The following is a 23,185-nucleotide window of genomic DNA, read 5'->3' as shown; positions in this document are numbered from 1 at the left end:
ACAATTCATCATGTTCTGTAACTGATCTAGCGACATTCCTAAGACTTCCTTCCTGACACGGTCATACTCCTTGTTACATAGTAGCTGACATTAGACCAAGTCTAAAACTGCGTTCGCCAGGTTCGAATGTGTGGTTTGATCTTGTGCTTTCAAACTTGCTACATTCGATGAAATATTTCAATAGCAATAACAATAAAGCCACCTCTGTTTGTCTTTCCTAGTAAGCAACAGATGCGGGTGAAAGATCCATCAAGAACCAACCCTGAGAAGCCAAAGAGAAGCAAAAGGCCTAACAGGCCACAGGATGAGGACTCTTCAGATGATATTTCAGGTAAGTACATTAGGTGATGTTTGTCCTGAGGTTGAGGATTAATAACTTCCATGTTGACTGATGAAAACCACAAATCATGGTACCATGAAATACTTTTCTTGCTTGAATTTATAACAGAAATATCCCCAGTCAAGTGTTTATGACATGATCAGCTGTTACGCTGCATGACTGCTCTGAAGGGCTGGAGAGTTGGTTGATCTTCGATGACAACCTCTTCAAAGCAGAATGGTCCTTTCCTCTCCATGTAAGGTCAAGCACGTGTGGCAGGAGGCTTCTTGGCTGAACAGGGAGCTTCCAGCTTAGCGCAGAGGGGAAAAAGAAGGGCAGAGAGGGTGGAGACAGGTTTGGGCTGCCCTTGCAGAGTGTGCAGGATTAGGGATTAGGTAAAGCAGCTTCAGTTAGATTTGGATCTGATGAGGGATGTGAAGAGTAAGATGAGCCTGTATGGATACAGTGACAGTAAAATGAAGACTAGGGTGAGTGCAAACCTCCTGTGTGAGGGGGCAGGGGTCCTAGGGACACAGGAGGAAGAGGCTGAGGAACTCAATTCTTCCTTTGCTTCTGTCTTCACATGTAAGCTCTGCACTAGATCCTCTTTGGCTCCTGACCTTAATGGGATACTTTGGGATATAAATATTTTCCAGAGTAGAAGATTGAGAGCTGTTAAACAGGCTGGATGTGCATGAGTCCATGGGGTCAGATGGGATGCATCTGAAGTTGCTGAGAAAACTGGTTGGCGTCATTGTGAGGCTATGCTCTGCCATCTAGTCATGGCAGCAAAGTGAGGAGAGCAGTTGATATGCAGGATAGGTCTGCCATTCAGAGTGACTTAGACTGGCTGGAGAAATGGGCTGGCAGAAACTTCTCAGTGTTCAACAACGGCAAGTGGAGAGTTTGGCACCTGGGCATAACCACATGCAATTACAGAGTGGGAATTAATGGCTTGAAACTAGCTTTGCAGAAAAGGTCCTGGGGGTCCTCATGCACACACTGAATAAAACCGAGCTGTGCTGTTTGTGCCTGCTATAGGCAGGATTGTATCAATGAGAGTGCAGGGCAGGTGGGGGATTTCCAGGTTTTCCGCATTTGTGGGACTTCATTGGAAGAACTGTGTCCAGTTGTGGGCTCCCTCGTCCAAGAAAGGCTGACTTGTCAGAGTGAGGCCAATGGTTCACCCCCTCCACGTTTTTAAGGAGATTGAGAACATGATGTGGGATGAGGGGCTGAAGCAAATGTCTTTGTTTAGCCAAAGGAGTGAAAGTGTAATTTCTTTCATTGACTGCCTGATGGCAGTTACAGAGAAGGCAGAACCAGATTCTTTTAGGAGGTCCACAATGAGAGCACTATAGGCAACAGACCAAATTTAGAGCATGGAAAATTTGACTAGGTGTGAGGAAATTTATTTTATTTTCACTCTGAGGGTGGTCAGACAGAAATCTGATTTTCCAGGGAGTTGGTGAAATCTCAGTCCTTGAAGATAGTCAACACTCAGCTGCACAAAGCTATGAGCAAACAGATCTAAATTAGTAGTTGGGACTACTTTAGATGAGGGCTTGGACAAAATGGCCTTCAGAGGGTATGTCAAACCTAGGTTATTCTGTGACATAGTGGAATTTGTGCAAAAAAATATGACAGAGAAGAATGGTTGATATTCACATTCAGAATGAGCAGTTGTAGTAGGGATGCATGGGTATTTGACAATCTTTCTTTATGGGTTGAAAAGAGGTCAAAAGCCTGTGTTATGTGCAAAAATAGATTTATGTATTATTTTATTGTCAAAAAAAGGGGAAATTAGTTTTGTACAAAAGTAATCCTTGGACTTTTGTACAAAGTAGTTTATCTGGTTTTAAGAGGTGGCATTTATTGACTTGAAAAGAATTTCCATTATGGAAAGACTGAAAAAGATTCCTTCATAAAATTCAGTATGTGAGGAGCAGCTGGCTGATCTTTCCTACTTTAATTCTGTGCTGATTTTTTTTCCTAATGCTGAATTCGTTGAAGATTATGGTCTTTCAGCGTACATGTGCTGCCTTTCATAGCTATTATTTTTGATGGATGAAAGTGAGTCTGTGTTATTTTCTGTAGGCTTAACCTGCCAGCACGTGAGCCAAGCAGTGGATGTGCATCATGTGAAGAGAGCGGTGGCTCAGAGCGTGTGGTCAATCTGTGCGGAATGCCTGAAGGAGAGGCGCATGAGCGATGGTGAACCCGTGGCGCCTTCAGACATCTGGCTGTGTCTCAAATGTGGCTCTCAGGTACACAAGTGCACTCACTTTGCAGAGGTGGAGTTTCTAAAGGATACAACTGTTGTAGATCCTTGTCTGTTTGGCATCTCATTACCTCCAGAGGAGCAGTGTGACATAAGTGCTTAGTTGTGAGAGTCCATGCTTCAGCTTCCTCAGGAAGTGGGATGTGACCTTATGTTCTTGTCTCATTTTTGGCAGAGTTTAGGGTTAGCTTTATGTGTCACGGTGAGGTGTGGCATGATTAGTAAGTGACAGTCCTGCCTTTTCTCTGTTCTTATCTGCATCCTGTTGCCACTTAGAGAGAATTGGCTCTGGGAACTATGTGGCTGCAAAATGCATCCGTTCAGCTGGCTCCTCTGCAGAAGTTCCCACAAATAGGAATGAATGAATGAAAAACCAAATGTGTATTGCTGAGTGAGCTTGTGCTGTGGACACTCAGTTGCTAGATTTGACTGAAACCAGGGAGAAAGGACTGTGCTGGAGTGAGAATGCTGCTTCTGTGGCATTAGACTGGATCAGTTATAATGTCAAATCATGGCCTCAGAGTTTAAAATGGTAGGTCCTGACCCCAACGGCTTGCACAGGTTTCTGCCCTGGGAGTGAAGTAAAGATTGATACAGCAAAATTCAGTTTATGGTCATTGTCAGGCTTGATTCAGCCAATAGTTGCCTGAACAAAACATTTCACAATTTTGGAATTTCAGTTGGTTTTACTATAGTAAGGACAGAAGCCAGCTCCTACCAGTATAATATGAACATACTTGATTGTGCAAAGAAACGTGCTATTCACAGGGTTCGGAAGATAGTTAACTAGATCTGAGGAGGACTCATATATCTTGTTTGAAAAATTCTAGTTAAGGAGGGCTTTTAAAAGGAGTTAATTCTGTCTGCTTCTTCATGCTGTTAAAAGCTTCTAAAATTCGTGCCTCATTCAGAGCCAGTCCTGAATCTAAGTCCCACTCTGTTAATACTTGAACAATTGCAAATGCTTTCTCTTGAAATTGCTGTTACAGAAATGGTGTGTTCGGAGCAGCTTTGTAGTACAAAGCACTTTATGTACTTTTTTCATTTGCTGTCTGGAATGCATTTGACATTCTTGAGCAGTGAGAGTTACCTATGCTGTCCTTTTTCTTGGTATTCTGTGGACTAAATATGCCATGTAGTTGTTTCATTCACAATTACTAGAGAATTCTTGCTTTTGTGAATGGTATAAATTTTTGTCTATTCGTATTTATTCAATACTTATCCAAAAGCTAGGAATTATTTCTATTCACTTAGAACAAACTTAATAAATCTCTATATTTTTAATTGATTTTTTCAAGTAGAGAAGATGAGAACGTTAACTCCTCTCAATCCTTAAGAATGCTAAACGAATAGGGCAGAATAGCTTCTTGTCTAATTTTGAAAAGTGGAGTTTTTGTAATTCATTTACTAATAACATAGTCTTTTCCTTCCCTTTTCCCACCCTTACTGGGTTGATGTTTCCATTTTTAGGGATGTAGTAAGAATTCGGAAGGCCAGCATTCTCTGAAACACTTCCAAACTGCACGCACAGAACCTCACTGCATCGTTATCAACCTAAGCACATGGATCATATGGTAAGAATCAGTCTGCAGGTGTTTGTGTGTGCTTGTATGTAAGGACTTCACGTGACTTAAAGTAGTTTCTTCTCATGATAAAGACTGATTATGACAGATAAAATTAATACTTTCTGTAGAGGAAGGGCAGGCTTTCTGGAGACAAAATACGTTGGTCCATTGCGTTCTCTGAAATTATTTAAATCTGTAAGGACCACAGTGAATTGGGACTGATCTATAGAAGAGCGTATAAGAAATGAAGGAATTCAATTCTATTCCAATTTTTAGTGTGAAAAATTGAAACTGAGAGCTTAAGTAATTAGTGTGAGGTTGTTGGCAAATTTGCCAAAGCTGGGATGTGCATGCGGATAGCCCTGGATTCCAGTTTGTCTCTTCTTTTGTTTAGGTGTTATGAATGTGATGAAGAGCTGTCAACACATTGCAACAAAAAGGTTCTGGCTCAGATAGTTGACTTCCTTCAAAAACATGGTGCCAGGGCTGAACCAAGTAAGTTTGCACAAACAATTTTATCTGGAGATACCTGTAATGTACTGTCTCTAAAAATAAGCACTTCAGATTTTGAGTCCCATTAAAAATACAATTGAAAAATTATGTACAATGTGACCATAATGTAATTTATCATTGCAGAGCTACTTGGGGAAGTAATGCCTGTCAAAACATAATGTCACTTTTTTTCTCCAGTATGATTACATTTTAAAAATATTTTGGGCACTGTAGGACAGTGTTTCCAAATTTTGTCTTTAACAAAGAAAATTTACCATAGAAGAGTTGTTACCTTAAATAAGATAAGGCCATATAAATTAATGCATAAAAATATATCAAAGTGTACACTATACATTCACTATAAATAAATTTAATTTTATCGGTATGGATGTATCACAACTTAAATTTTTCAGATTTAAATTTGTTCTCCACAGTTAGCTAGATTTGTTTAAATGGATTTTCTAGTACTCTGTTGTTGGATGTAATGTCCCTTTCTGCTATTCAGTTTTAATTGATAAAATGTTCATTTCTATTAAAATAAGATAGTATTAAATTATTTTCTTGTATTAGGAGCCTAATATACCTTTTCAATATATGTGATAGTTGATAGAACTTTGTATGTGTGGCCTTCAGCTGTCTACTCTTGATAATGTCAACTTTATTCATCCCTACTGTAATGCACTTGGCAGCATTTCTGGCTTGTGACTCAGAGAGTGCATTGAATTCCAGATTTGCTTCTCAAAAACCACCTTGAGTAAATCAACTGGTTAGAAGTAAGAAAGGAGAAGGGTTGCCTTACTGAATGACACTAAGTATTCTTCTAGCTGCATGTGCATAAATCCTACTGGTTTTAAGAGGCATTACGTATTTTTTGAGGGATGAAGATGAAGGACTACTTAGAAATACGATATTTTGATGTAGTCACAGGTTGTATGTTAAATTATTCGATTTTAATAAATTGATATATTGCTACCTTTTGCATCTTTTTTCTTGGAGCAGTTAAAATACAGCATGTGATTTCACTTTTGTTCACAGCTTTAGTTTCAAATTTATGTGTAATAAATGGGTGTTGCAGCTTTCTTGCAGATGAAAATGCTCTGGTGCTTTTTCAGATAATGTAATGAAAACAATTTTATTCCATTACTGTACTGAGTGAGTGATACAACTTTCTGAGTGATACAACTCTGTGCCTCATGGCTTAGATTCTTAATTCGTGAAACTTCAAAACATCTAAAGCTTTCAAATTATGAAGTTTAGACGTATTCTGTGAAATGTCTTAAAGTAAGCAACTAAAATTCCAAACTAACTCAGGAACAGTAAGTGTATTATAGCAGAGCAGGGTGGCATATGTATATGTTTCTGCTGTATATGCATTTGTGTTTAATTTTGATACTCAGTTTTGAAAACATATATTTCATGTAAGTGTTTGCTGATATAACTGGGAACTTTGCTGTAACTGGAACCAAAATTATATATATTTTTTTGTTTAGGGCTTAGACATAGCCTTGCAGGGTGCCTGCCTTGGCAGCAAGAGGTCTGAACATGCCAGGGTTGCTCCTGCAGGGCAGTCACGTCTCCTGCTCCATTCTGGGAAAGGGTTGAGGCTCAAGTGCAGGCTTGGATTCATGCATAAAGTGTGTGTGTGTACTTCCAGTGATGTTTTAAAGGTGGAAGTCTGTGACCCTTTCTACTCTGTCTGTGTTGAGCAGTTTGGATTGCATCCCTGAAAGCTCTGGAAACATGGGCCCAAAAATGATTTGTTGGGTTTTCCTAAGTGGCAAGGAAAAGACAGAAAAGCTCTTTGCCTGGGACAGTCTGTTGTTTTGGGCCAGGCTCCTTGCTGGAAGAGGCTGGAAAACAGCCGTGTGTTCATAAATGACTGGTGTGCATGACAGGGAACTCCTGACCAGAATCGGCACTCCTGGTTCATTTTGATAAATGACAGACTTGGTACTTCCCCTACAGAAATCTATCTAAGGTTCTTTTCTTTTCATTAGACTACCTTTAGGGATTCTAAAAAAATAAAACCTGAAATTGAAATGAAATTCATGCTGTTGTCCAGAACACAAAAGTACAAGATGTATAGCTGTTAAAATTCACTCTGCTTTTGTTTTGGTTTAATTTTTTTCAGTGTAGCATTTTATTTCATGTTCCATTGATATTTTCAGTGTAACTGTCATTCTTTAAATTATTAGTTGGTGTAATTTTTAAAATTTATTTTGTATATTCACCCCTTAAAAACATAAGCTAATTTAAAAAAAAAGGAAAAATAACTTGCGAGAAACAAGTAGTGTAAAACTGACAGTTAATTCATATTTCTCACTTAAAAATCAATCCTGTGCTTTTTTCCCCACTGCTTTTCCATTTCTTTCTAAAAAAGCAGTCAAAGTGAAGACAGTTCTCATGGCAGAATGTGGCACTGTAACAACAATTCATCTTAGGTCTGGATTTCTTTCTGTTGTAACAACTGGTTGGCATGGTGCATCATTAAAATTCAAATAGCATTGTGTAGAAATTTCTGTAGAAATGCAGTATGAACATGGATTAAGTAGCAAGTGAGGGCTGCTAGGATTTTTTTTTTTTCAGTTCTCAGAAGTGCAGGATTCATTTAAAGATAAAATGATCAGTTGAAACATGTGAGGGAGGGTTATATAGATTTCCTAATTAATGCATCTTGGAAAATAAACAAAAGCAAAATGCTTGTCATTTGGTACTAATGTGGTGGAATAGTGTGGCAGCAGGATCCCTGCTTTTCACTCGGCCTCTCATAAAGATTCAACTTCACTTCAGCTGTAAAAATGTGCAAATTACATTACTACTACATGACTGACTTTTGTAATTACATTAAGCGATTGAGATAAATCCCAGTGCTGGGTTCCCAAAAGAATGCTTGCAGCTGTGTGATTTTCACATCTGATCCTATGGTTTGTTGTACCCAGCAATGCCTGCTCTTTTCTTTTTTTTCCCCCTTTTTTTTAGAGGAGTCTGTTTGGTTAAGAGGTCATGTTGGGCACAAGCTGGAAGAAAAAAGCAAGATTGCTTTCTAGGGTGTACCACCCAGAAATTTGTTTTGTGGAGAAGGTTAGCAGGCCACGATGATTTCCACAGAAAGGCAGGTGCAGTATTGTCTGTGTGGCACACTTGTGAGCTTCACATGGACATAATGCACATGTAGTACACAGGAACCATGCTGAGACATCGCAATCTGTGTGTCTGCTCATTTACTGGAGACAACAAATTGTTTTGCAGTCTTAAAAGTGAATCTGATGTGTATTTTCCTTTACAAAAGCCAAATTATGTGTCAGTGGAAACATAAGATTGCATACTTTTTATAGAGCAGTTAATTAAATTGATTTGTGTGGCAATAGAATGGGAAGGAAGAAGATATATTCTCGAATTTTGTAGTTAAATTTATTGTTGGGAAGGGGCAAGGAGAGAAATGAGATTTTGCTAGTAAGTTCAGCTGCCCGGATTTGCCAATAAGTGAAAGTTAGAAACTTGATTTTTATTTTGATGGCTATAACTGATGTATAAAAATAGATATAATTTTACAGTACAAGTGAGAGTTACTGACTTGTATGGAAAAACAGGTAGTGTGATGAATAACTTTTCAGGTTTGCATTCTGCTGTGGATATTATCAGTTGACAAAAGATCATATTGAAAAAAATTGTATTCTTTCTTAAGTGACTTTTACTACATGTAGTTTGGAGTCATAGAAGACCATTCTATCTACTTAAAATTCACTAGCAAAATAAAACAGATTATGTTGTTTCTCTGAATCTTCTGAATCTGAAATACACTTTGGCAAAATGACATTTCTGTTATTGGTCAGAAATTTCTTTCAAATTTGCTTTTTTTTTTAGTAAGCTCCTTGCAAAGGAATGAAAACTGAATCATCAACAACAAAAAAAAATTTAAGCATTCTGTCATTTTTAACCATGGATTCTTACCTTTCCTGTCCACTTATTTACTTGTGAGGTGTAACACAAGTCGTCTGAGCATCTGAGGGTCAAAAGCAGTCCTTGAACAGGTTGCTCTTTCACACTGTGCAGATGTCTTTTCTAGTTTATAACATTGTGGCAAGACTCAAAGAAATAAAATTACTGTTTATAATCTTTGATTTGCTAGGGTTGTAACACTGCAAGAGAAATTGGGCTTTTAAAATGTAAAGCTAGTGCCCATTTCAGAAGAAAACCAGGATGTTTTTCTAAGGGTTGGATTCTCATTGTTGTACAGTGTCAAAAAAAAATCTAAATGTTTTAGATAAAAAAGGAGTGCCAGACAATTTAGTAGCATTTTGTAGAACAGCATGATGAGAACTTGGTAAAAGAAAGGCAGTCTGTTAACCTTGCTTTTACTGTGAAGACCTTCAGCTGAAGTACCAGAGTTGTATTCAATAGAAAAGGCTTGACCTTGGAATAAAAGTGCGTATTCCTGGAACCCTTATTTTTAATTAAAAAAAAGATGTGTTGAAAAGATGAGCAAAAGTGCTTACTCCCCTGGCTGAAAGAAAAATTTGATGTCATTTATCTTCTTGCTTACATACCATCTGCACCCCCAGACACAGCTCAGTTTCCGCAAAGGCGCTACAGAAGTCCATGTGCGCTGCAAATGTTTGAAATGCTGGTAAAACAAATTGATAGGGAACCCACAATAAGTTTTCTTTTGCAAGCAGATGTGTCGGCACCGTGTGTGTTTGTACACCTGGTCCAGTAAGTGGCTCTGCTTTGTGCAATGAATCGTTGTCCATGTTAACGTTGGGCTTAGGAATCTCAGTCACTACCCATGAGGCTGGTACTGAGCAGCTGTGGGACAAAGCAGTGTTCCCTGCCTCCCGAGAGCTTATGAGACAGGACCACCGGTGAGCAGAGCAGGCACAAGAAAAACTGAAGAGAAGAGCAGCAAGAAAAGGGTGCTTTGCAGGCAAGAGCTGTAGCAGAGGAGCAGTTTCTGCTGCCCTTCTTCCCAGGGCTCTGGTGGGAAGGGGGTTTCTAGCATGGCGGAGAGCTGGGTGGTGTCAGGAAGCTTCACCAAGCCTGAAGGCTGTGTCTCTGTACAAAAGCAGCTGTCTGAGAGCTGGAGGTGGATATCGTGGTGGGACCAGAGGCAGGCACTGACCTGGTGCCTATGGAGAGGTGGTCAGTAGGGTGTGATGATCTGGATGGAGAGCTGGGCAGTGGGTTTTGGCAGAGTGCTCAAGTAGGGTGTCTCTGTAGCCAGATACACTTTGTCAAAAGAAAAGAAGGTTCCGATGATCAAGGCACAACTTAAGTGAGAGTCTTCCTTTTATGGCTGGATTAGAAAGGTCACCTCTGCATGAAAACAGCAGAAAGAGTCTGACAGAGGGGCATGGTCTGAATGTGAGTCCCAGGCACAGTGGGGATGGACAGGTTTGCCTAGGGCCGATGTCCACACTACCTGAGAAAGGCAGAGAGCTTAAGGGTCACCATGTCAACTTTCTAAAAGATGAGTAAACTAATGACAGAAATCAGTCTGAATTTGATTACTTCTGTGCTTTTCACCTGCCTTGCTGTCATTAATGTTAACAAGGTCCTTTATAACAAATACTACTGCATGTGGATGGATGAGTTGGACTACATCTTTTATTCTGTTTGGCCAGGAGCTGAAGGTCCTTGTGGGCAGCAGCAGATGACAGCCATTTTGATGGAATCCTTCAGCTGGGATCCTTGTGTATATACTGGCTTAAAAGTCACTTTTCATACCCCAAGGCACGCCTGTTAAATTACAGGATTGCAAGATTGAAACGGCAAGGGTCCAGGAAACAGTTGTTCAGTGCAAATTCACTTTAAAAAATTACATATTAGCCTTTTGATTAATAACATGCTTGTAGCCTTGGGTTAATCTTGCAGAAGGACCCTCTAGCCCCAATCTGTAGAAGTATTAGCTATCACAGTCATTACCAGCATGTTCTATTAAGACTGACCAACTCTTCACATGTCAAGTAAGCATTCAGCTTCAGGCCTGTCTGTCATTTATCACTGAGCCGGGGACACTGAACAGAGCTAAATTAAAAACTGCTGTCCCTCCTCTGGCTCTGTATATGTACTTAAACATATCTGTGTATTGTAAGCAAGGCAGCAGATAATGGTTGTAATGGCAAAGCAGCGCTATTCTGTCAGGACTTTTTCACAGATACAAAAACATAGTAAAATGTCATGTGGATTGTGCTTTTAAAATAATTTAAAAATCAAGAGGCAGTAATTAAAACCTTCTGAATGGAAGGAGGTTCCTAACTTTGATACCAACATCCAGGCATTTTTTCCGATTTCCTCTACTTCTCCTTATCCCTATACTAATTATCCAGCTTTGTGGCAATCGGATGTCTGGTTCTCATTTATTGTGTTTTGTAACTGTGTATTCATCCAGCTCTTATCACAAAGCTGGATGCTTCGGCTTTGTTTTCCCTCCCTGAAATAATTTATATGTAAGGTTCAGCAAATGGAACCTTGCTACTTGTGTGAAGCTGCCATTTAACCATGAAGTGAAATGCTTTTATCGAGTTTGCCCTGCAGATATGGTCCGCTGTGGCAGTGCTGTCCATATTTGGTGGCTCTGCAAGGAGAGCCAGGTGGTGCTGCAAAGCATAGCACAGTGAAGCGTGGACAGATCTAGGTTTGACATTTGTCATCCTGTACTGCTAAAGGGAAGAGAAAAATCTGCTTTTCCATATGCTTATGCTTTAATTTTTGCCTGCAGTTTTGTCCAGATGGCCTTGTGAACATTGTTTACTTTAAGATGCTGTCCCAGATGTTTTTGAATGCCGATGGATAAATGCAACAACTGTGGTATACTAATACACAAATCATTTCCACAATTTTGGCCTTTTTTTCCCCTCTTTTTTTTTTTTTTTTTAACCATCTCTTTTCCCCAGCACTACTCTGGATGGCCCACTTCTCTGAGGGGAAAACATCTCCAGTTATAATATTAAACTTCTGAGAGTGAGCAGTGCCTTTGAGTTGCAGATACTTGCAGCTCCCATTCCTATGCTGTGGTTTTCTGGAGCTCTGTGGGTGGACAAGCCTCAGACACTGTAGAATGTCCCTTCTAAGCATGCCAGTTAAAAGGTGTTGCTTCATGTAGCCCATAAAACAGTGACTGTTTCAGGGTATGAGCAGCTCATTTGTTGTTTGTTACATTCAAAAACACTTTGTCTGCTTTTTCAAGGAGAACTCGGTCTTTACTTTGTCCTTGTACTCTCTTAATTTTCCACCTGAGTGGAAAGGAGAGTAATTTAAAGCTGTGTAAGCACTGTTAACAAGAACATTCAAAAATATTTTTAAACAGCAAAGCACCTTTAACTCTGATACAATTTGGAAGAATAGTTGCACCTCGATGGCACTGTAGGGTGCAGGCAGACTGGGTCAGAAGCTTGTTGCCAGATACAACAGATATTTGAATGACTTCTTTTTTATTTAATTATTGTTTTTTCATTTTCCAAGGAAGAAGGTATTTAGGAGTGTACATAAAAGAACCTTTTGGTATGAGAATTTCATTAACGTAAATAGGTCTGTTAGTTATTTCTCAAGAACACTTTAATGAGACTTCAATGTGAAACTCATTAGAACAAATACATGAATTCATATGTCAAGACAGAGATTGTAGCATCATGGTTCTTGGCATCTATTAAGTCCATAACTCGTTTACATTGACGTGCATTGTTAATCAATATTTAAGACACTGCAGATGTCAGTAATGTTCACATTTAGTCCTGCAACCATGACAATATGAAAGTTGCTAGTAGAATTCAAGGCTAAATATTGTTATCTCAAGTCTTTCTATTACCTCTAGGCTACAAGTTAATGACTATCTAACTTTGCTGCCCCTCATCTATTTAAATAATAAGGGAAAAAGGGAATTATGTGGATGTTATAGCATAGTTTTATCAATTTTTTGTTACTTGAAATTAAAACACTAGCATTGTATGTATGTGGGTTGCATTAGCAATTCCTCAGGCTGTGACAAAAGAAGGTGGGTTGAGGAGCGAATGTAGGGATAATGAATCTGCTTGGGCTGTTGACAAGGCAGTTGGAATGGAACACTATAGTTGATAAAGACTTGCAGCATTCAGTGGTAACTTTCGGCTACCTCCATTCAGACGCACCAAAAAGCGGCCTTTCAGTGGTGTTTCTAGTGTGTCTAATGAACATATAACTCAGCTGCCTATTGCTAATAAATGAACTCAGTTTATTTATTGCTTGTGTAATTGTGGAAGTTACAGTCTTATAGGACAGTATGATTACTATGGAAGGTTTTGTTGAATGTATGTACTTGTTGAGGGCGTTTTTTTTGCCCCCCAGGGCTTTATCTGATGATGTCTGTTTTTTTGGTTTTTTGGTTTTTTTAAGACTGCATACAGGAGCTTAGAGTATTATCAAGGTATCTTTCCACGTATGTTAAAATTAATAAACATAGTCATGAAAAGACTCAATTCATTAAACTATGCAATTATGTGGTCATATTAATCTGTAATTTAATTATAGGTTCATCAAAAATCATACGTCTTCGTGAAGAAAACAGTGAAACAAGTGAAATACTGAAAGGAAAAAGCTCTGGTAATGGTGCATCAGTTCCAGTTAAAGGGATAAATAATTTAGGAAATACATGCTTTTTTAATGCTGTCATGCAGGTAAGATGGAAAGATCATACCACTTTATCTTAATGGATTTCAGAAATACTACATCTGTATAATATCTATGGGCTTCTGAAAAGGTTCTGAGTGTTAGGAGTCTTCGTTCTGCTTTCTGAAAGTCCTTTACAAATTCTTTTTACTCCTTGCTATCCAAGGAGTATTTCCTGTTATAATAAAAAAGAATTCCTGGATCAGTAGCATTTTGCACAGTAATGAGACAAGTGAAAATGCCAAGTGTTTTACACACTGCATATATGTGTGGGTGTACTCTAGCATGTGGTTTTATTTGAAGTTCAGCATTATCAGTCATGACTAATGCAGGGTATTTACCATACTGGTCATATAAATAGTGGTACTTTGTGCATAATGTAAATTTCTGCACTCTGCTTTGGGATGATTTTAAACCCCTACAATGGATGCAGTTATAAAATTACTTCTATTGATTATGAGGTTTTTTTCTGACTAGAATAAGAGGAACGAGCTATACTAATATACATCTGTTGATGTTAAGTGTACAGCCAATCTAATGTCCTCAAAAAAAGCAGCAGCCTTAGCGGGTTTTATATTGCACCATTCTGTTGCTTGTCAGCTGAGCAGAGACATCTCTATGTCTGCAGACAGGAGTGAACAAATGAAAGAAAACTGCTACGAAGGTGTTCTGCACCAGTACACTTTACCTTGTGTTTATGATGTTGATTACAAAACTCATCGAAGAGATACTAAAATTACAAATCGTTATCTGTCCATACTTAGGGCATCATAGAAACCTAAGTGATCTGCAATCAGAGTTGACCAAAAATCAAGAAACAAAGCTGAGATATATTGAGTTGGTTTCACTCCTAAATTCAGGGAGGTAATACTTTTCAGTGTGCCAAAGCCTTTGTGCTTCATAGGGCATGATGAGAGGGACTGCAGAGTTTGAAAGAGGCAAATGGTTTCTAATAATAATGTCCTCATCATAAAAAAAAAAAAAAAATTAATCTTGTTCAACATAAATAACAAAGTTATTACTAGTGAACTATTTTGAAATTACAGAAAAAGAAATAGATACAATTTTAGATACAGCCAGATCAGTGATTTTTTTAGAACTCTTTCTAGTGGTCTGATCTAAACCTCAGTTATACATTATGAAATATATCTGGTTTTGTCTACCTCTGAATCTAGAATATATAACTAAAGAAACTGTGTATCTGAATAATCAGCATGTTTCTTGTGTATTTTTGGTTTTTTTCCTTTAAGAACTTGGCACAGACTCATGTACTAAATGAACTCATGTATGAGATAAAGGAGAAAGGAACAAAGTTAAAAATCTGTCATACTTCAGATTCTCAATTGGTAAGTATGCGCTGAGAAATACAAATTTGGGAAAATGGGGGAAGAAGCTGGAGGACAGGAAATCACGTCACTGTTAAAAGCACACTGTTACTCTCCCATTTCCTTTGCATTTTAATTTTTTAGCTGGTTTATGTTGCCTGTGAACTGACTTCTTTTGCAAAAATCATTACTCAGCCGTGGAGGAGGAGGAAGAATTACTTGCTTTCACGTTTTGTCATATTGAAGTATCAAATAATGCCTGATCTCAGGAAAGAGCAGCAGGTTTATTTTTCTTTGCCATTTAATTTCTTCAGTATGAACATATGATAGAGGATATAGTCTGTTCGGCTCTAGAATGTGTCCATGAAATATTTTCCATCCCAACCCTTCATTGATAAGTCATGTAAAGTCTATTGCGTGCTTCACAGCCTGGGGGATTAAAATGAGAGAAGCGAAAATTTCAGTGAGGAACAAATTTCTTCTCCTCAAGCTCATTGCAGGCACATGGGAAAGTGTCTCCTGTGGCTATTATCCAAAGAATATTCTGCTGTTCTGGTCATGTCTTAGAGACTTGGGGTTTCATTATATGTTGTTGGCAATAAAGATAATACCCCTTTCGCTCTGCTAGCTGAAGCAAATATTTTACAGAGGATTTTTTCTTAGTTTTTTCCTTTTTTCCCCTGCTGTTTGCTGTGAGCTTTCTGGTGGCAGTGAGGGTAGAAGAGTGGTATTCTGTTTCAGATACCTTTAAAATGATGAAGATTTCACTGTGTTGCTGTAGGTGATGTTTGTAGCTTCTCCAGACGAGAGCAGTGTGAAATTCACTGCATTGCTGTCTGTATTTCCTCCAGTGGCAGTTCTGAGCAGCAACATGTTTCACTAAGTTCTCCTGAGCCACAACAGAAGTCTGGAGCTTGTTTTTGCCCAAAGGCTTAGAAAGCCATTGGGGTGTTGGGTTATGCTTGATGTGTAACTTGCACAGCCATAAGGTTGAAAGATTTATTTTTAGTTTCATGACAATGCTTACAATGTAAATAAGGTCTTTGGAGCAAAGACTGTGTTTTCTGGTCTTTATATGCCAATGCAGAATTAGACTGCTGCAGTAGTCTAATTAATAGTAATATAGAAACCTGTAGCTTCCTGCTTGGTAAGGGGCCTTTTCCCACCTTTTGATAGTGTATATAAAGCACGTACTTTATATCTGCGTGCGTCCGTCGGGCTTACGTTTTGTGTGGATCTGCTCTCTGGACAAGGCATCCTCTCCAACTGTTCATCTGGCACTTGTTATCTGTTTTTCTGAGAGTCAGGTCAGCTGGTAGGGAACACTGTGGGCACATACGAACCTTGGAGTGCTGGTGGTGTGCGGCCATTGAGACCGCATTGAGACCATTGCTTACCTGGTGTGTAAGCAATGCAGGACTATCTTCTGCTTTAAGACTGGCTTGAGTGGCTGCTGGCTGGATCTTTTCAAACCCAGAAGTGCCTGCGGGGTAAATGTTATATCAAGAGGGGCTGTGCAGGATGCACCCTGTGCCTGTCTCACAGTGCCATGGGGAATGTGTAGGATCTGCCTTCATCTCTTGCTGGGAACCACTGCTGGTACCTTCACAGCACCTGGTTCACGGAGGAACAGGGTGCGTTTCTGTGGCTGACGGATGTGTGGAAATTGCAGTGTGTAGCTCACAGATCAGAGAAGCTGGACACCCCGTTCCTAAGGCTGGGTAACAGAGAGCCACTGAGCACAATCTTATGCTGGCCCACTGCGGTGGTCACCTGGGTTGTCACTCCAGTTGAATTTCAGTGCATGTTGGGCGTAAGAGTAAAGCAGGTAATACAAAGGTTGTCTGTTTTTGTGAGAATGAGACCAGCTCATTGACATGCCTGTTTGCAAAGCTATTGGTTACCACCAATTTGCTCAACAAGAATTGTTTGGTTTTGTGACTATTATTCCTTAAATAATAAGCCTGCTCTTAAACTATTTCAATCAAATAGGTGACATCAACATTTACAAAAAACACCCTGAAACACTGTTAAGACTGAAAGATACATTGCTCATTATCATGTGTGTAGTAACTCCAACAAGTCTTGTGTCATCACCTTTGAAATCTGATGCGTAATTTACCTTTGTTTTAGGATCCTTTGGTGGTAAACCTTTCCAGCCCGGGACCTTTGACTTCAGCAATGTTCTTGTTCCTTCACAGCATGAGGGAGGCTGGAAAAGGTCCTCTTTCTCCCAAAGTGCTGTTCAGCCAGCTTTGTCAAAAGTATGTATTGTCAGTATCTTTCACTTATTCTTTTAATTTCCAGTGATGTGTTTCTAAGGGTGCAATGTCTGTTGTCCTTTCTAAAGAAGCTGTTAGATTTTTACTGGGCAGTCCAGAAAACAGCTTGTTCATGTTTTAAAGTTGCAGGACTCCTTGTTGCATGCCAGGGTTGTACCTGCTCTTCCCATAATGTGTGGCCCAGTTCATAACCATGGACATTGAATTGGCTTCAAACTGAGTGTGAGGGGGCAGAAGAGGGCATGGTAAAACTAAAGAACATAGGACTACCTTCCAGGTTTTGTGTTTATTAGCATAAAGCTGTGCAAACACTGCAAAGTGTGTGTAGGTATTTTGTAAAAAAGAGTAAGATTTTAAAATGGGGAACCTCTGCTATGATGTCTAACCTTGGCATTGATTCAAAATTAGAAAGGGTCTAGTAAGTAAGGACTGGAAGCAGTACTGAAATGGCATATGGCTCCAGATTGCAAAGAGCTTACAAACCCTAAAGAAACTCCAGTTCCTTGGTGTGGAAAATGTTTACAGTGGTGCTTTGTAGGTACTTTCAATGATGATGCAAACATTCTTGCTTTTCAAAACACCTGTAGAAGACCTACTTAAAAGTTGATACAAATATTTAAACGTTGACTTTAAAGTAACAGAATCTGTAGAAGCAGAGTTGCTGGAGGATGGTATATATTAATCTCATATTTAAAAAAGAATAATATTGCATGATAATTTACTTGCTACATTATTGTTGCAAGGAACTTTAAGCAACTTTAAATTGCAGCCTCCTACCATGGTGTTCCAGGACAACCTTACTGAGCAGGAATGGATTTAAAAAGCTTTTAGACTAGAGCAGGGACAATTTAATTCTGTAAAGAAATAAGTCATTGCCTTTTCTTTATCCTCAAAATTCCGCTTCAGAAATGTAATATTATATTTTTCCTATTGTACTTGTCTCCCTTTTGATTCTTTTGAGCTGTAAAAGGAAATGTGTATAAAGTGACCTTACAGCATTTTTGAGTCAAACAGCAGTGTTCTTTGTTTAGCATTATCTACCTGGAAGAAAAATATATAGGGAAAAAAACTATATTGTTTTCTCACTCCTCCTCCTTGTGTTTTGAGGCTGTCTCAAAAAATGTGATTGTAAGAATTAAATTTGGCTGAGAAATGGAAGGGAAATGATTGAATAACAATAGTAGTTCTTTCCCAGTAAGTATTAAGGATCGAAGGGAAAAGATGATGTAAAACATGTTTTGAAGCTCACCTTAGCAAATTCATTGTGAAATAATCACAATGCAGTTCACTTCAGATGGCATGGCATTTTTAAAAGTGACAGGTATTTTGTATCTGCTCTGTGTGTATTTGTGTAGTCATCACACGATGTCAGTGTTAAATCTCAGCTATCTAGTTGTTCTTCTGTTGTTGTCTTTTGATCATTAAGATGTGCATACACTTTAACTAGCAGCTAAAATGGAAACATTTTAATGTGGTCAGCAGACTTTTGGTGTTTAGACATGTATCTGCCAGCTCCTACCATCCCTTGCCTTCATCCCTACTTCTTACTTCTGTTATCCTTGCAGAACACCACGTAGTTACAAACCCTTTACTAGCCCTGCTATCAATAGCAAAAGTGTCAGCCACATCCTGTTAGTGAGAAGTTAGGTGTTTGGGGGCAGTAAGGGGCTGGACAGGTATGACAGAAGGTTTTGGTCTTTGGATTGTTTATAATTGTTGGTGACATAAGCAAGAAAGGGGGTGGTTCCAGAAAATTCAGCGGTGTGCAATGGTAAAAGTAGGAGAATGAGAAATCTTTATCTTTGCCAACTTAATGTATTTACTATTTATTAGCTTTAACAGTATGAATGCAGTGTTCTGTCATGCCATTTTTACAAAGCCTTTTTTTCCCCTTTTTTTTAAAGTTGGCTTTCTGTTCTTCAGCAAGGTTGAAATGCAAGAGAGCACAGAGCAAGATTGCAGGAGTTTCAGCTAGGAAGAAGTCTGTGTTACTGCAGCATCCTCTGCTTCTTGAATGCTGCCAAGAGGTCATGCTAATAAAGTAATCCTAGAGGCAGGCACTACTTGTGGTCTTCACATTGCATTAGCATGAACTCTTTTTATTCAACAAGCAAACTTCAAACAACAAGTTTCCTAAAGAGATGACAGGATGAATGTGTAAAAGGGAGAGCTACAGTGACACAAAATGACGGAGATACATCAGAGAAAGACAAGTCAGTTAACTACCGGGGAGGAGGGCATGGGGGAGGCATTCTAATACTAATGTTTCGGGTTTATATACATTACATAAAAGCTTGCTGACTCCAGTTGCAACCGTTTTTCTTTCTAAATTCATTCTTTCCCCATCACAGATCTTGTCTCAGTACAAGTGTAAAGCGTATGACCATACCTTTCTTCGGTAAGGAATTTATGGAGGAGATTGTACAGATAGTGTAGGATGGAAAAGGCTGCAGACACTGCCTTGTTCAGCTGCAGCTCTGGCATGTCCGAGTGGGATCCCAAAACCTGCAAGTGGATACACGTTCACTGCTCAAAAGCAGTAAGAGAAGTGGAACACAGTCATTTTCAGCTGCAAACTGCTTCTTCAAGAGTCTGAGGAGATCATGGTGTGAAGTTCATAATCTTGTGTTTGAAAGGGCATTTGTGGTGCTCTTTTTTTTATTAAATAACAAAAGAAAAAAATGATATTGAGTGTTAATTTTATCAAGTGGTGGAGTAGCCAGGTTGAAGAAGGGGAGAAGAAGAAAAGGAATGGATGAGTCTTTCTATAGCAACTGTTTAGCGTCTGGTACTAATTCATCCACTGTTAATTTTGTTAGTGTTGCAGCTGTCAGATGTTTTGCAAGGACAGATTGTGAGCATAGCTACGGGGCCCTTCTGTTGGTTTTCCACTATGCTGAATATCAGGACTGCAGATTTCTGACTTATCTGGAGACTTAGTGACTAATGCAACACTGATGTATTAAGAGGACATACATTTTATTTCCTTTATTTTTTATGATTGAATAATTTTATTGGTGGAAGAAAGCTTAGCTTTGCCTAGCAAGTAAATGTTGCAGCATATAAGTGATGAGTCCAGAAAGGAGTTACAGAATTTAGCTGCTTCAAACCTCCATCAAATACTAATTAATAGAGATATTTTATTGCTACATTAACATGCAGGAAAAAATGCTTCCCTAACAAAGATTTTATTGGTGTTCACAAAATCTACATATGTCTTCCTTCTCCAAAGACTATTCATCTTTCCTTCTCATGAGCAGAAAATAGAACTGAAGGCAGAGGTGGTACTGGCAGAATGGAGGTCATGTGTGGTTAAGACTGTTAATATTAACAGAACTATAGTTTTGGAGGGGAAACCTAAACAATTCCACATTTATCACTTCTGAGAGGAAATGCTGAGGAAAACTAAGGTAATGTTATACAAGATACAAGACATAAAGGAAACAGGATTTTTCTCATTAATTAAGGAGTCTTTCTGAGTCTTTGCTGTCAGCAAAATAATATTTCTGTGGGAAAAATATCTTTTTAGAAAAGATTTTTTGCTTGCTTATTTTTCCCATATGACTTCTACCATTTAAGTATAATAGCAGCAGAACACACAGTTGATGTTATGAATTATTTTGTGTCCCTGTCATGCCTCTGTGTGCCTTGCTTGGTGGTGCTGTGTCATGTTCAGGAGATCTGACAGAGGAGATTACAGCTTCTCTGCGCAGCAACAGTTGAGAGATTGCATGTCTTTTTTTTCAGCAAACTTTGACAAAGTTTTCATAATTTTAGGAACAAGTTTATGAGTGCAAAGTAGACAAATTGCATGTAAAAGTGTGTGTTGGCAGAAATCATCTGCATGTGTTCCTGAGCTTTATGTTCACTTCTACTCAGGAGGAAGACCTGTGTAGCACTTTGGAGAACACAAGTATTTTCAATGTGTGGTATTGGTGAGCTCTGTAAGCAAAGGTTATAGATAAAATGAAGAAATAAATTTTTTAGGTACATTGGAGGTGTATTCTCTATTTGGGTTAACCAGAATTTGGCAGAGGTAACAAAAATAGGAAGCTTTATGTCAATAGGGACTTGAATATTAGGAGTTTAGGCAGGAGAGAACATGAAAAGAAGACGTGACAGCAAGAGAAGACAATGAATGATAGAAGATAAATTAGTTGTGCTTCTTTAACTGCCCTTGTAAGAGTTCAAGGAGCTGTCTGTGAAACTGAAAGGCAACAGATTTAGAGCCAGGGGAAAAAAAAAAAAAAGAAGAGTAGTTTTTTAAACATTTTGTAGGGTTAACCTGTGGAACTTGCTGTCACAGAGCGCTGTTGGAAATCTTAAAGGAAGAAAGAATTGATCTGGTGCATTGCAAGAAAGTGGAGGTATCTCATTTTCCCTTTTGGGGGAAGGTGAGACAAAAAAGATGAAATAAATCACCCAGAACATCCAAAGGAGAGCTAAGTGCTGTCTATCCATGCCCTTGAGATAATACAGTTGTGCCTGGTGTTATCTGTTAGTTACATGTGGGGCCAAGCCCTTGTTTGGTTGGGCTCCTCCCAAGCACCTCCTACCAAGAAGAACTCTGTAGTGTATGTACTGCATTAAAGGATTCTTGTGCATGTTGCCCTACTGGAAAAAATCAAATAGTATGTTCTGTTTTCTGTTTCCAAGCACTTATTGTTGTTTCTAAAGTTTTCCAGGGTATTAGGCTATCTTCTGCACAAAGATAGTAATCCTTGAAAGGATGATTTTGGAGAAGATTTTTTTAGAGACAGTAAAAGTATGTCGGCTTTGTGCAGTACGATTGAATGACTTTAATTGTATCCCAGTTCTGCTTTTAAATCATAGCTTAATTTCCCTCAAATGAATATAATATAGGAATTAAAACTATTAGTTTTTTTTTTTCTTTGAAATACTATGTTACTATGTAGTTTTTGTTACTACAGCGTTCTAGGAAGTAGATCATAATGAAAAGTATTTCTTTAACTGACAGTCAAGCAATTATAACTGGTCTCCAGATGAGCAACGAGAGGCTAGATAAGTAGCATGCATGTAGATGTCACAGTTGTCCTTCACCACTTATGGCCATTAGCAGGAGTTCAACCTGTTCTGTCATTATCCTGCTGACACTGTACAACAGGTTGTATCGCATTGGCACTGGCTTCCATATGTCAGCACATCTGTGAGCGGTCAACTCAACCAACCATCTCCAAGTCCCTCACTTTTGCCAAGGATATTGCTTGAAGCATATTTTCAAGGAGACGAGAGCACACATCTTTTAGTTGTCAGATTTCTGTGTATCAGCATGGATTAATTCCTTTTTCTTCTCTAATACTGGTTTTTAAGTGTAGGAAGTTTCCAGTAAATGCATTGTGAGGTGTGAAATTCCCTCCCTCCTTTTTATTGTTATTTTTTGGTTTCCTCTTGTGGTTTCCCCCCCAAAACAAATGCATTAATCTCAAATGTTTTTCCACAAAACATGAGATATTTAGAATTATATGCAACATTACATAGTATGCTATGTACATGAATGACAGATTAACTATATCTTAAGCAGTGTTAACAATGACATCATTTGTCAGTCCAAGTAAATGACTCAACCTTACAGGGAATCTTTACAAGTCACTTTCCCTACCACTTCACTTTTAAAGTGGTAGCTGTTACATTCCCATCATCCTTTTTTCCATTAAAATTCAGGCATATAGATTTAGTACAGGCCCTGAGAAGCCTAAATAATCTTGTACTTGTAAATGCACTATATTCTAATAAAATGAAAAAAAACCAAAACAAAAAATGAAAAACTCCTGTGGCTGAGTTAATTTCCTCCCCTCTTAATTTAAACTGATAAAATTGTGTGAAACATGCAGGTAAATTATTTTACTTTGAAATACAAATTAGTAAATTAATTTTCCTCTGAAATGATTATTGTATACTCATCAGTGAGAGGTTGCACTGCAAATCATAGGCAGTAACAAGAAGTGTGTGTGGGCATTTTCCTTATTTGCATTGAATATTTAGCTCTGTGAGGTGTCTCTGCAGTGAAAGAAAACCCTCCTGTAACAGTGATGGAGTTTTTGCTTGGTCCTTTGTCAAGCAATTATTAATTTTTCTTCCTTTGTACTGTAGTGTCTCTTACAGAGGTCTCGCTTTTGTGGCCAAAAAATAATAAAATCCCTATAGTACCAGGATCCAGAATGTGTATACATGGAAGGTTTTTTTGCTATACTGGAGCTATTAATGTGCCTATACTGCAGAAGATGGGCTGAATATACTCATTGATTCTCACTGCCACAGGA

At 38.6% G+C, this 23,185-nt stretch overlaps 1 protein-coding gene across 4 annotated transcripts in view; it reads left to right on the top strand.

Annotated features, from left to right (window-relative positions):
• Positions 1-23,185, top strand: part of USP45 (ubiquitin specific peptidase 45) — a 52,837-nt gene that overhangs the window by 8,044 nt on the left and 21,608 nt on the right. For 3 of the 4 annotated variants that reach the window (XM_032105127.1, XM_032105126.1, XM_032105129.1), the window contains exons 2-8: positions 222-331; positions 2,417-2,586; positions 4,071-4,174; positions 4,560-4,660; positions 13,160-13,305; positions 14,548-14,643; positions 16,756-16,886. In XM_032105127.1, the coding sequence (XP_031961018.1) occupies positions 232-331; positions 2,417-2,586; positions 4,071-4,174; positions 4,560-4,660; positions 13,160-13,305; positions 14,548-14,643; positions 16,756-16,886 (848 nt within the window). In that variant the 5' untranslated portion in view covers positions 222-231. Of the gene's footprint in view, positions 1-221; positions 332-2,416; positions 2,587-4,070; positions 4,175-4,559; positions 4,661-13,159; positions 13,306-14,547; positions 14,644-16,755; positions 16,887-23,185 lie in introns of those variants that run through there. The other variant, XM_032105128.1, reaches the window with a different exon arrangement.

This window comes from Corvus moneduloides, chromosome 3, assembly GCF_009650955.1.
Source record: "Corvus moneduloides isolate bCorMon1 chromosome 3, bCorMon1.pri, whole genome shotgun sequence".
Lineage (NCBI taxonomy): Eukaryota > Metazoa > Chordata > Aves > Passeriformes > Corvidae > Corvus > Corvus moneduloides.
This window is presented reverse-complemented; position numbering and strand designations above follow the sequence as displayed.